The 14760-nt window shown below is 37.6% G+C and overlaps 2 protein-coding genes across 2 annotated transcripts in view; one reads left to right on the plus strand and one right to left on the minus strand.

Annotated features, from left to right (window-relative positions):
- Nucleotides 1-1740: 1740 nt before the first annotated feature.
- LOC110463452 (RING-box protein 2-like) lies at nt 1741-6645 on the minus strand. The gene is made up of 3 exons (XM_021518064.1): nt 6488-6645; nt 6309-6356; nt 1741-3018 (listed from the first exon to the last, which is right to left on the minus strand). The coding sequence occupies exons 1-3, from the start codon at nt 6627-6629 to the stop codon at nt 2900-2902; spliced, it is 309 nt and encodes a 102-aa protein (XP_021373739.1). The 5' UTR covers nt 6630-6645; the 3' UTR covers nt 1741-2899.
- A 170-nt stretch (nt 6646-6815) lies between these two features.
- The window catches only part of LOC110463447 (tyrosine-protein kinase HTK16-like), a 54737-nt gene continuing 46792 nt past the window's right edge, over nt 6816-14760 (plus strand). Inside the window, exon 1 of the mRNA XM_021518059.1 lies at nt 6816-7135. Coding sequence (XP_021373734.1) covers nt 6913-7135 — 223 coding nt within the window. The 5' untranslated portion in view covers nt 6816-6912. The remainder of the gene's footprint in view (nt 7136-14760) is intronic.

A 14760-nucleotide genomic window follows, 5' to 3' on the forward strand; every position in this document is an offset into this window, starting at 1 on the left:
TACTGATGAAATCGTCCAGCTGACATTATTACAAATGAAATCGTCCAGCTGACATCGCTACTGACGAAATCGTCCAGCTGACATCATTACTGATGAAATCGTCCAGCTTACATCTTTACTGATGAAATCGTCCAGCTGACATTATTACAGATGAAATCGTTCAGCTGACATTTTTAGGTCACCTGAGCTTTAGCTGAAATACTGTCAAAGGGATTTCATTGATACTTCATGGGAATGTTACCGAAAACTCCCTGACCAAGTGTTGTTATTTTCGGGTCAATCAGAAATCCAATATGGCCTCCATGACCGGCCATTTTGAAAAACTATTTCAAACTTAATGTCAAGTTCTACTGGGCTGATTGAACTGAAACTTGGTAGGAATGATAGACTCATGGTTCTGACAAAGTGTTGTTATTTTCGGGTCAATCAGAAATCCAATATGGCCTCCATGACCGGCCATTTTGAAAAACTATTTCAAACTTAAAAGTTCCTGGCAAAATGATATCTTTTTCCCCTTCAGGTCAATCAAAAATCCAATATGGCTGTTATGACTGCCATTTTGGGAAAAAACTATTTAAAACTAGAGATCAAGTTCTAATAGGCCTATTTAATTGAAACTTGGTCTAGGATTGATCAACTCATTGTCCTGACAAATTTAACTTAATGTTATACTTAACCAATTTTTGGTAGGGATGATCGACATCATTATCTCCACTTCATATTTCAACAACAAAAATTAATACTGTAGGACTCGGGTGACTGTTAAGGCCCATGGGACTCTTGCTAGACATCGTTACAGATGAAATCATCCAGCTGACATTATTACTGATGAAATGGTCCAGCTGACATTTTTATGTCACCTGAGACAAAGTATCAAGTGACCTATTGAGATCTCCTTTTGTTCGGCGGCATCCGTCGTGCGTTCTTAAACAATTTACATTTTTGACTTCTCCAAAACCCCTGAACCAATTTCAATGAAGTTTTGCAGAAACCTACCATGGCCAAAGGTCAACAAAAACAGTGACTTGGTCCCCAGCCCCCAGGGGCCTAAAAGGGCCAAATTGACTAAATTTTGGACCAACATTTGTTAAATTTCCATTGGAAATAATTCAATTTAGGTTAGCATTATCAGTATTAGGTAGCAGTTTGATAGTATGCACATATGAGCCCTGACTGACCCCCAGGGGCTGATGGGTGGGGCCAAAAAGGGTTAAATGACTGAAATTTCAAAAATCTTCTTCTCATAGACCCAGATATGGTAGAATCAAACACTCTTCATAGATGGAAGGGTCTTAAGGGATATGACCCTAGGGTCTCACTTTTACCCCCTGGGGAAGACAATGTACTATGGTTTATAATGGCAAATGATACTTTGAATATTACATGTTAATAACTTGATTGGAATTATAACCCTGAGTTGACAGTTTGATGCTAGTTTCAAATACTTTTCAGTTTTAAATCTGTATGCTAGATATTGAATAAGGTGGTTTTATTGTTTTTTGTCACTTTGAATAACATTTCTGTTCATGTTAAAAGCAAAATCAACTGGCTGTATAAATATATCAGGTGACCGTTTAGACCCATGGGCCTCTTGTTACAGATGAAATCGTCCAGCTGACATTGTTACAGATGAAATCGTCCAGCTGATATCGTTACATTGGACATCACAAAAATAGCCCTTATAAGGTTGTGATGGTAAAGAAAACTGAATTCATGATTATCACAGACAAAAACAAGAAATTAACTAGACATTTTTTTTTAATAAATTTCTCGATATATATACACAATTATTAAAACGATGCTTACAACATACAAGGAAAAGGAAGTCAAATGGGTTCCTGCTACCTTACTAGAAATTTGAACCACGGAGGAATCTTGATAATTCTATTATTCTACAGAACTTTCACAATTACTTTAAGGAAAACAACTGTTATTCCAGAAATGTTTAAGCAAGGTGATTGGGTAAGTAAACCAGGCATTCTGGGTTTGACCCCCAGCCAAGACATTGTAAAAATAATTACGTCTGTAACATCTTCCATCTGTTACATCAAACTAATAAATAATGATAGTTCTCATCTCACAACTGATTAACCTTACTTACAAAATTATGCTGGCCTTCATCTCCTGTCTAAATAAATTAACATAACGCCAGAAGTTGTCTTCAATTAAAAACAAATTAAAAATCGAAGTAAAGGAGTAAACAATTAATAAATATACTGCATCTAATTGTTTAGAAGTACACATTAACTGTATTACAAGGTAAAGTTTTCAAATATTTTATCTTGAAATCTTGAAGTAATCTCATTCACCTTATTTTCCCAGAGAATTGTCCAGGTACTGTACTTTTTGCTTGAATGAGATCTAACAATATATATATCTCAATATACAAAAAAACCTTCCCTCTGTTACAACAGTGGCATATTATCAGTCTTATGAAATCAACATCCTGATCCAACACCATTGAGATTAATGATGCTTGGAGGGATTGCTTTGTTGACCAGTGAAAACCTTTTTCTCTGTCTACAGATGGAACCGTCGGAATTTCCCGTCTATAAGACCCTTCTGTAAAATCATCTGAGCAGGATCGAGGGGGAATGGGCGTTCAAACTTCTTACTTTGGTATTTAATTAAATATGAAAGAATCATAATCTAACCAACAAAAGACCAGTACTCATCACTCATTTGAGATGCAAGTTAACAGGTGTTTTGTAATGTTCATTCTTGCACACCAAGTCTGTGGTTGAAGTTCTTCAAACATTTCTGAAGCACATCAAGACCACTGTCCATTTGATGTACCACAATAAATCCATGCAGTTTCTATCCCACAATCTTGTCTGTATTCAGGTGAACCATGTTCTCCGCATAAAATGTTACCGCAAACATGTGTTCCATAAGCACCCTACTTGCCGATCCTCTGAACTTCCCAGTCCTGTTGGCACAGTGGACAGCGCTTGTTCTGCTTTACCCACAAAGTCATACAGCAAAGGTGAAATGAATGGTTACATTCTCCCCATACAACTGCAAAGCAAATAGAAAATAAAATTTGAAATTTTGTATTTCTTTATTTATAAGAGGTGAAATATGTGAGTTTGTTTGCTACAGTTTTGTTTCCTAGCAACAGTGGAAATCGTATGATTTCTTAAAGACGATGTCCACAGATGATTGGCCACTTTTATGTGCCACCTAACTGAAAAGTTATCCCTAGACATTGCAGCCTAACATCCCAACCAGACACAGTGATCTAACATAGTGCTATTTGACTGAATGTTATCCCTAGACATTGCAGCCTAACATCCCAGCCAGACACAGTGATCCAACATAGTCCTATTTGACCGAAATGTTATCCCTAGACATTGCAGCCTAACATCCTAACCAGACACAGTGATCCAACATAGTGCTATTTGACTGAAATGTTATCCCTAGACATTGCAGCATAACATCCCAACCAGACACAGTGATCCAACATAGTCTTATTTGACTGAAAGTTATCCCTAGACATTGCAGCCTAACATCCCAACCAGACCCAGTGATCCAACATAGTCCTATTTGACTGAAATGTTATCCGTAGACATTGCAGCCTAACATCCCAACCAGACACAGGGATCCAACATAGTCCTATTTGACTGAAATGTTATCCGTAGACATTGCAGCCTAACATCCCAACCAGACACAGTGATCTAACATAGTGCTATTTGACTGAATGTTATCCCTAGACATTGCAACCTAACATCCCAACCAGACACAGTGATCCAACAAAGTCCTATTTGACTGAAATGTTATCCCTAGACATTGCAGCATAACATCCCAACCAGACACAGTGATCCAACATAGTGCTATTTGACTGAAATGTTCTCCCTAGACATTGCAGCCTAACATCCCAACCAGACCCAGTGATCCAACATAGTGCTATTGGACTGAAATGTTCTCCCTAGACATTGCAGCCTAACATCCCAACCAGACACAGGGATCCAACATAGTCCTATTTGACTGTATGTTATCCCTAGACATTGCAGCCTAACATCCCAGCCAGACACAGTGATCCAACATAGTCCTATGTGACTGAATGTTATCCCTAGACATTGCAGCCTAACATCCTAACCAGACACAGTGATCCAACATAGTGCTATTTGACTGAAATGTTCTCCCTAGACATTGCAGCCTAACATCCCAACCAGACACAGTGATCCAGCATAGTCCTATTTGACTGAAATGTTATCCCTAGACATTGCAGCCTAACACCCCAACCAGACACAGTGATCTAACATAGTGCTATTTGACTGAATGTTATCCCTAGACATTGCAGCATAACATCCCAACCAGACACAGTGATCCAACATAGTGCTATTTGACTGAAATGTTATCCCTAGACATTGCAGCCTAACACCCCAACCAGACACAGTGATCCAACATAGTCCTATTTGACTGAAAGTTATCCCTAGACATTGCAGCCTAACATCCCAACCAGACCCAGTGATCCAACATAGTGCTATTGGACTGAAATGTTCTCCCTAGACATTGCAGCCTAACATCCCAACCAGACACAGAGATCTAACATAGTGCTATTTGACTGAATGTTATCCCTAGACATTGCAGCATAACATCCCAACCAGACACAGTGATCCAACATAGTCATATTTGACTGAATGTTATCCCTAGACATTGCAGCATAACATCCCAACCAGACACAGTGATCCAACATAGTCATATTTGACTGAATGTTATCCCTAGACATTGCAGCCTAACTCCCCAACCAGACACAGAACAGATCTATAACCAGAGGTACCAAGGGCGACAACAAGAAGATAGATCCCAATGATGTAATAGGGACAGGTGATCAGTGGTTTCTTTGTTCCTACTATAAGGACACAGAGGTAAATCCCTGATTCTGGTTCTATATTATTAGTTGCTTTATCATTATCAAGGAACTAAATACACAAGGTCTGTTATTAGTCTGAAATAAATGATTATCTCCTATTAGCTAATGCTTAGCCGCAAGGTATTGCTATAGCTATTACTTCAGATAATGAGCTCAGATATGTAAATTGATTCATAAACGCACATTCGATAGCTTCACCTACCGGAAAGAATGTACATAAATAGAAAGAAAACACTTAACAAACTCAGCCTTTTGGTTATTCAGAAGAAGTTACTTTAAGGAAAAATTGATGCCGGACAAATGGAGGACACCAAGTCATAGCATAAGCTAGCTCACTTTCCCTGTCGGAGCAGGTGAGCTAATCAGTTATTTCGGACTAGTCTTTTATGTCCCTGAACAGACTGGGCACAAAAGATGTGAGAAAACTATGGTCATACAGCTATTCACTTAGACATGAGCTCAAAGTGCTCTAAACTGGTGAGGAAATCACCATTGTTAATTCTGAACATCTCACTCTTATCCTGATCAACTCATTTAAAGGAAGGACCCTAGCGGAACAAACTTTATTTTATTTCAATTAAGTACTTTTGGAAAGGAACTCTTTTATTAGTTAGTTCAATAATCCAATGATATTACATCGCTAATTTTGGTCCAAAGGCCTACCCATGTTATATTTACATAGCAGTCCTTGCTGTAATCTATCTGTCTCGGGCTGGAGAATTAATGGCTGGTTAATGTCGAAACCTAACACTACTTCTATGGTAAACCTTTGCAATGGTCTTCGGCTGCAATGTACCCTGTTCTAGTATTGAGCACAATGAATCAGACCAGTTTAACAGGAGGAAAAAAATACAGATAGACAAGGACCTCCTGAACTCTAAACAGACACTGTACCTCTTCAGCTACCTGGGCGCCGGCAAACAACTCAGTTCTATGTTGAGCTGAGCAGATCGGTATAAGTATTTGATTTGAGGAATATTTATTTTAATGATCGACATACTTTTGTCAATATTTGTGATTTAAAACTATATAAACGGGTTTCTTTTTCATTTGAAATGCTTCTTTCTCGCACTGTAATAAAAAATTGAACTTACTGTCTCTCTGTGTTGCCTCTGCTGACAATTTGGATGCTTTCCAATCGTACAGCTCATGGCATATAATGACAAACTGACCACAGGGGCAGGGTACAAATGTCTGAAATACACACATATGGGATACTGATATGGGTCACAACACAAGTGTATGTTTATGTGTGTTGTGACCCATATCAGTATACCATATGTGTGTATTTCAGACATTTGTAACGTGCCCCTGTGAACTGACGGTATGCCATCAACACAGAATAACAAAACTGTCAAAAGCAGGGTCATTACCCAAATGAGGGGCATGTCTGTATGTATTGGGGCTGAGGAAAAATTACACTTTGACTTACCAACACAATCATCTTGCTTATTCTCAGACTGGCATCGTAGACAAGCATCTGTAACGAGAAATGTTGAATGATTGATCAAGTGTTGTGACATACATCATTACATGGGGGTGGGGGGGTGGGGGTGGCTTTAGTCAGAACAAAGGCTAAGCAACATTACAATAGGAGTCGTGATATCGTACCCATAACTTGTACCCGACAGATTGCACACGTGTCGCATTCTACATCCCAACTCCACATAGCAACTAAGTTCCATTTTTTCAGGGTAAACATTTTCTCTGGCTTTTTCGCTGCCTCTCGATCGACTTCCATTTCGTCCGCCATCTTTGTTTGAAGTATGAAGTACAACGATATTATTTCTTTGTATTTAAATTAAATTTGATTTTGTTTTAAAGTATATTAATAGCAGGTAGGGAACTGTAATTTATTGATGCTGTTTAAACTACATAATATAATTATTTTGAGTTCCATGAATTAATTACTAGTACATCATGTTTATGATCACATGACACAACATGGAAGTATTCTAACCAGGAAGTAAAGAGGATATAGTTTGTTTGTTAGAGGTTCATTGACAAGTAAGTCGAATGCGATTTCCAACTGCACAATGAGTGTCAGTGGAGATGAGTATCGCAACAGCGACGACGAATACGATTCTGTCTATGCAAATGACGCTATACTAGATATAGCAAATGTTTCGATCTGTTTACAAAAAGAAACACTGACAAGTTTACTTGAACGTGACAAGAAAAAAACTGAAAAGGATGATAGATGCAGATGGTATCACGGGAAAATATCACGCGAGGCAGCAGAGAGTCTACTTAAGGAAGGTAAATATGAAAAGACAGTACGATGAACAAGAACATTGATAATGTTTCTATTAATCATAGGAGTATGATATTTTGTCTATAGAGAAAGATAAAATGAAAGTGGAAATAAACAATGAAAACGTCAGTTTCTTAAACGATGAAAAATAACTGTGAAAAGACCATTTAAGATTGAAATCTTCAGTGTATAGTTATAATGATATTTTAATTAGGTTGATTGTGAACATAAAACATAATATGAAAAGGCAAAAATAAATAAATATTTACTGATTCAGAATGAGATAATACTGCTTTCAGAATGAGGTAAGATAAAATTTATTTAAAGTCGGCTAGTCGAGGAATAACAATACAATAAAACATAAACTCTAATGAGATTAAGACCGACATAACAATAGGGGAGATCGGGGCAAATTCAGCCCTTTTAAAGTCCGTTTTGGGAAGTATGGCAGCACACCGTTTTTGAACATTCTTTAATTTTCCCTGTCGGATGGCCGAACGAGCCCTGCCATGGGATAAGTTCGGACAGGCATTCAGGTAAATTCGGCCCCATTTGAATCAGCTTAATTATGATGTTATAAAGCATGCAACGTCAGATTTTACCGCCAATTTTACGTCTTTTTATGTGTTACATGGGCCGAACTTGCCACAGTATCATTGGCCGAAACTGTCTGGGCCCAAATTGATATTTCAATGAATTCTTATCGTACAGCAATATGGTAGTGAGTGCTTGGATAGCGTGCTCGTCTTCACCAAGATGGCCGGATTCAATCCCGGTTACCTGCCCAACCACGCAGGTTTTCTCTGGATACTCCGGCTTCCTCCCACACTTATTAAGAATTAAATCCTTTGCGTGCTTCCGTCAGGTCACAAAAAAAATGATTGAAATAAGTTGGGGAAAAACTGTTATGTAATTGCTATAGAAAAAAGTGCATATTACATATTTGACGATAAGTCTATAAAACTAAATGTATAGAGATGTTAGTTAAAAAAACCCCAAAAAACCCCAAAATATTGTAATACTTTGATGTAACTGAAATTGTTGTTATATCGATATATAGTCTGATTTCCTGTTCCATTCTGAAACACCGGATTGAATTTCAAGTTTTGTAACTGTCACTGAGGTTTGACAGGTAATGATGCCAAATAAAATTAAACAGTTTCTGTCTTTAACTAGTTATAAATCGGCATGTGTTGTGAAAAAGTGATGCGTTGCTAAAAAAATGGCGTTGAACTCAGGTTCGTTTTCTGGACAATTATTGTTGATTTCGACATAAATGAATTATCCATTGTTTCTTTTATGAGTGGTGATGCATGCATACATTATGTAAAGACATGTTTATTATTTCGTTCATATACACAACAAATCGAAATCAAAGCTGATGAAATTTTAGATGATGAAAAATAAATGTAAACGTTGACCTACTGTATTGGTTTAATGCGTCTCTTTTTGAAAATATCATCTCCCGGTAGAAATTTGAATAGAACATGGTTGATGACAAAAAGGATTTTCAGAAAACATCCACGTTTTTACTTTTTGTTGCCTGTGGCAAAAACTGAAATAAAAAAGTCATGAAGCACCGACAAAGAGATAAATGCACGCAGTTCCAAGATTTTCCGGTTATTTTTGATCCTGCCGGAAATAACGTATGAAGGCCGATGGAGTGTGACGTGCTTGTGACGTCATAGTATGATAATCTCTAAACGACGTTTCATGCCTGCTAGTATCAAAATTTATGTGATAGATTTTTTTCACTCAGAATGTATATAAGTTTTTACCTAAATAAATAAGTAATAAAACATGGGTATTGTTTTCACTATATGAAGATGTTCATGTATGGGTTGAAACACAATTGTCTTTGCTTTAAGGATACACTTCCTGTTTCCCCACTTGACGTCTACTTCTGGACGAATTTTTTTAAAGGCAAGGTGTAGTAAGGGGAAGCAACTCTGTTTGCGCACGCATGTGTTACCATTAAAGAGCTTTGCTACGTTCTTATTAAGCACCGAAGAATTTTACGATAGAAATTAAAGTGTATTTGTAATAGAGGTAATTATTTTTTCAATGCAATGTGTCCATTGCGGTTGAATCAAGGACCTCTGTCTTGCTAGCCTATTGCAAATAAATTCCCCATAGCCGAGTCGGCAGGAAGTGACTAGTGTTTTACCAGGATGACATATCCAAACAGAGATATAACCTACAAAGTTTTTTGAAACAAGAAATTGTCATGATTTTTATGTGTTTCCCTGTTTATGGGCCATTAGCTGTCTGATCTGTCAGGCTAATTAAGAGCTCAGTATCCATGGTGATCATGATCATTTAACACTGATCCTATCAACTAAGCTCATAGCATGATAAATGAGGCCCAGGATTAAATGGTTTATTGCTAACATCAGCTGTAAGCACTGTGAAACCTTAAGGGTACCTGTTTAAAGCATTGACTGACAAAGCTTTGACTGACAGTGTTTATAGCATTGACTGACAGTGTTTAAAGTATTGACTGACAGTGTTTCAAGCATTGACTGACAGTGTCTAAAGCATTGACTGACAGCGTTTAAAGCATTGACTGACAAGTGTTTAAAGCATTGACTGACAGTGTTTAAAGTATTGAATGACAGTGTTTAAAGCATTGACTGACAAAGCATTTACTGACAGTGTTCAAAGCAGTGACTGACAGTGTTTAAAGCATGGACTGACAGTGTTTAAAGTATTGACTGACAGTGTTTAAAGCATTGTCTGACAGTGTTTAAAGCATTGACTAACAGTGGTTAAAGCATTGACTGACAGTGTTCAAAGCAGTGACTGACAGTGTTTACAGCATTGACTGACATTGTTTAAAGTATTGACTGACAGTGTTTAAAGTATTGACTGACAAAGCATTGACTGACAGTGTTTAAAGCATTGACTGACAAAGCATTTACTGACAGTGTTCAAAGCATTGACTGACAGTGTTTAAAGCATTGACTAACAGTGGTTAAAGCATTGACTGACAGTGTTCAAAGCAGTGACTGACAGTGTTTAAAGAATTGACTGACAGTGTTTAAAGCATTGACTGACAAAGTATTGACTGACAGTGTTTAAAGTATTGACTGACATTGTTTAAAGCATTGACTGACAAAGCATTGACTGACAGAGTTTAAAGCATTGACTAACAGTGTTTAAAGCATTGACTGACAGTGTTTATAGTATTGACTGACAGTGTTTAAAGCATTGACTAACAGTGTTTAAAGTATTGACTGACAGTGTTTAAAGCATTGACTAACAGTGGTTAAAGCATTGACTGACAGTGTTCAAAGCAGTGACTGACAGTGTTTACAGCATTGACTGACATTGTTTAAAGTATTGACTGACAGTGTTTAAAGCATTGTCTGACAGTGTTTAAAGCATTGACTAACAGTGGTTAAAGCATTGACTGACAGTGTTCAAAGCAGTGACTGACAGTGTTTAAAGCATGGACTGACAGTGTTTAAAGTATTGACTGACAGTGTTTAAAGCATTGTCTGACAGTGTTTAAAGCATTGACTAACAGTGTTTAAAGCATTGACTGACAGTGTCTAAAGCATTGACTGACAGTTTTTAAAGCATTGACTAACAGTGTTTAAAGCATTGACTGACAGTGTCTAAAGCATTGACTGACAGCGTTTAAAGCATTGACTGACAAGTGTTTAAAGCATTGACTGACAGTGTTTAAAGCATTGACTAACAGTGTTTAAAGCATTGACTGACAGTGTCTAAAGCATTGACTGACAGCGTTTAAAGCATTGACTGACAAGTGTTTAAAGCATTGACTGACAGTGTTTAAAGGATTGACTGACAGTGTTTAAAGCATTGACTGACAGAGTTTAAAGCATTGACTAACAGTGTTTAAAGCATTGACTGACAGTGTCTAAAGCATTGACTGACAGCGTTTAAAGCATTGACTGACAAGTGTTTAAAGCATTGACTGACAGTGTTTAAAGTATTGAATGACAGTGTTTAAAGCATTGACTGACAAAGCATTTACTGACAGTGTTCAAAGCATTGACTGACAGTGTTTAAAGCATTGACTGACAAAGCATTGACTGGCAGTGTTTAAAGCATTGACTAACAGTGTTTAAAGCATTGACTGACAGTGTTTAAAGCATTGACTAACAGTGTTTAAAGTATTGACTGACAGTGTTTCAAGCATTGACTGACAGTGTCTAAAGCATTGACTGACAGTTTTTAAAGCATTGACTAACAGTGTTTAAAGCATTGACTGACAGTGTCTAAAGCATTGACTGACAGCGTTTAAAGCATTGACTGACAAGTGTTTAAAGCATTGACTGACAGTGTTTAAAGCATTGACTAACAGTGTTTAAAGTATTGACTGACAGTGTTTCAAGCATTGACTGACAGTGTCTAAAGCATTGACTGACAGCGTTTAAAGCATTGACTGACAAGTGTTTAAAGCATTGACTGACAGTGTTTAAAGGATTGACTGACAGTGTTTAAAGCATTGACTGACAAAGCATTTACTGACAGTGTTCAAAGCATTGACTGACAGCGTTTAAAGCATTGACTGACAAGTGTTTAAAGCATTGACTGACAGTGTTTAAAGCATTGACTAACAGTGTTTAAAGCATTGACTGACAGTGTTCAAAGCAGTGACTGACAGTGTTTAAAGTATTGACTGACAGTGTTTAAAGGGCTGTATAGTCAAATGACACCCTTAAAAGCAAGTAGATACCGAACAAAAGTTTACAGTTGATAATGACCTGAAGCCAACATCCAGTGTGGTCAGTTTTATCTTTTGGGAAAGCCAACATCCAGTGTGGGCAGTTTTATCTTTTGGGAAAGCCAACTGCCAGTGTGGTCAGTTTTATCTTTTGGGAAGCCGATGAAAAAACAGCTACAACCGAAAAAGCGCAATATCCAGGCCTTTCAGTAAAAAGTGAACGTGTACAGTACCACGCTGTTGACCGACAACACAGTATCAGGTAGCCAATTTCACATATAAAACATTCTTGTCGCTTTTAATTTACACAATACATTACAAGCAAGAATTATAAGTGTCATAATATATCAATCTGAGATACTTCTGTCCACAGTCGGATTTGAATAAAAAGAAACTTAATAAAGTAGAGTATGCATGCACTGAGAGGGTACTGCAGGGAGAATTTCAAACCGCACAAAGTACGATATCAATTAGGTTTAAACGTCAAAAGTTTACTCATTAAAATGATGATTGAAATATTGTTTGGAAGATGCTATTGATTCAGAATATAAACCTGTATTAGTATTCCAAAGAAGTTGTGTGAATCAAGTGAGAACTTACAGTCTATCCTCGGCTGGAAGGACATTGTTGTTAGCTAGACATTCCCCGACACGTACGGTTGTACAATTAAGGATTTCTTCATTACTGATTAAAAACACTAATAGAATATTGTCTCTTGTCAATTTCTCGACATTAATTGTTCATAAGAAGTAGCAAACTGTATATAGCTATATTATCATGAGGAATTTTGCGACAAGATATTGAAAAAAAATTACTTCGCCAAGTTGTCCCTTTAAAAACTTAGACAAGCTTGTATTGATGGAGAATGAAACAAACTTTTTCAGTTGTACATATAACTTCTTAGGTAAAAATCAATTACATGCTGCACACTATAAAAAAATATATAAAAGATGTTACCTTATTGATTTAAAGTAATAGCAAATATGAGAAGAATCCACAATTATCAGTTATAATAAATATGTAGTGGGCCTGTAAGACTGTCATCAGATATAGCTAGTACCAAAGCGGGCGTGGACACTGGGGGCAGTCAAGTCACGTTAAGTTTTCCGATATTTCTGGTATTTTCTGGTAGCGTAGAGAGAAATAAAGGAGCACAACAGTTAAACAATTTCATGTGATCTAAAGATATTGGGGAAAAAATGACTACAAAATACCGGTACAAAATCATTTACAAAGAAAGAAGAAGAGATAACTATTAAAGTATGACATATACGATAAATAAACAGACGTAACTGCCAAATGTCGATGAGACTGGGATAAACATATAATGGTCATATGTCTAAATGTAGTCATTACGATGTAATTGACTTAAATGTGTTTTCGTCTTTGTACAGCGAATAGATGTTGATACATTTTCAAGTGTACGGCGATTAGCATGTTAACAGTACAGTGAATAGCTATACTAACATGACCATGTTTAGAGCAAACATTTGTACTAGCTACGTTGTTATGTTGTTATACCATTGGAGTAACATACCAATGATGTAGCTTTGTAACAACACTTTTGAATGATATTGTAATGGAGGGGCTGTAAGGAATGTCGAAAGTCTTATGACAATAGGGTGGAGAGCTGGAACTTCAGCTGTGACCTTGACAATAGGGGTGGAGAGCTGGACCTTCAGCTGTGACCTTGCAATAGGGTTGGAGAGCTGGGACTTCAGCTGTGACCTTGACAATAGGGGTGGATAGCTGGAACTTTATCTGTGACCTTGACAATAAGGGTGGAGAGCTGGAACTTTATCTGTGACCTTGACAATAAGGGTGGAGAGCTAGAACTTAAGCTGTGACCTTGACAATAGTGGTGGAGAGCTGGAACTTCAGCTGTGACCTTGACAATAGGGGTGGAGAGCTGGAACTTCAGCTGTGACCTTGCAATAGGGTTGGAGAGCTGGAACTTCAGCTGTGACCTTGACAATAGGGGTGGAGAGCTAGAACTTAAGCTGTGACCTTGACAATAGGGGTGGGGAGCTGGAACTTAAGCTGTGACCTTGACAATAGGGGTTGAGAGCTGGAACTTAAGCTGTGACCTTGACAATAGGGGTGCAGAGCTAGAACTTGAGCTGTGACCTTGACAATAGGGGTGGAGAGCTAGAACTAAAGCTGTGACCTTGACAATAGGGGTGGAGAGCTGAAACTTCAGCTGTGACCTTGCAATAGGGTTGGAGAGCTGGAACTTCAGCTGTGACCTTGACAATAGGGGTGGAAAGCTGGAACTTTATCTGTGACCTTGACAATAAGGGTGGAGAGCTAGAACTTAAGCTGTGACCTTGACAATAGGGGTGGAGAGCTAGAACTTGAGCTGTGACCTTGACAATAGGGGTGGAGAGCTGGAACTTAAGCTGTGACCTTGACAATAGGGGTTGAGAGCTGGAACTTAAGCTGTGACCTTGACAAAAGGGGTGGAGAGCTGGAACTTAGGGTTAAGGTGACGTACTCTTTACTTGTCACAACATGATACATACACCTATTAATGTTAAAATCAGATTTTAATGATGATGTAAAAAGGCATTAATACCTAGATTTGTAAAGAAATAAGCGATAGTTAAGATGATATATCTTCAATTTATTCACAGTTCACTGTGAACAGCAAAGTGGTATCGGCAACTCAGTGTCTAAAAGTATAAAATATGTATACCTTTAACAGGCAAGGAGAAAAGACATGTATTTTATAGTGTGTGTATGTCTTGTATGTTACAGTGTTGGTGTGTCCTGTATGTTACAGTATGTGTATGTCCTGTATGTTAAAGTGTTTGTATGTCCTGTATGTTACAGTGTGTGTATGTCTTGTATGTACAGTGTTTGTGTGTCCTGTATGTTACAGTGTTGGTGTGTCCTGTATGTTACAGTGTTGGTGTGTCCTGTATGTTACAGTGT

This window comes from Mizuhopecten yessoensis, unplaced genomic scaffold (genome assembly GCF_002113885.1).
Source record: "Mizuhopecten yessoensis strain PY_sf001 unplaced genomic scaffold, ASM211388v2 scaffold10909, whole genome shotgun sequence".
NCBI lineage: Eukaryota > Metazoa > Mollusca > Bivalvia > Pectinida > Pectinidae > Mizuhopecten > Mizuhopecten yessoensis.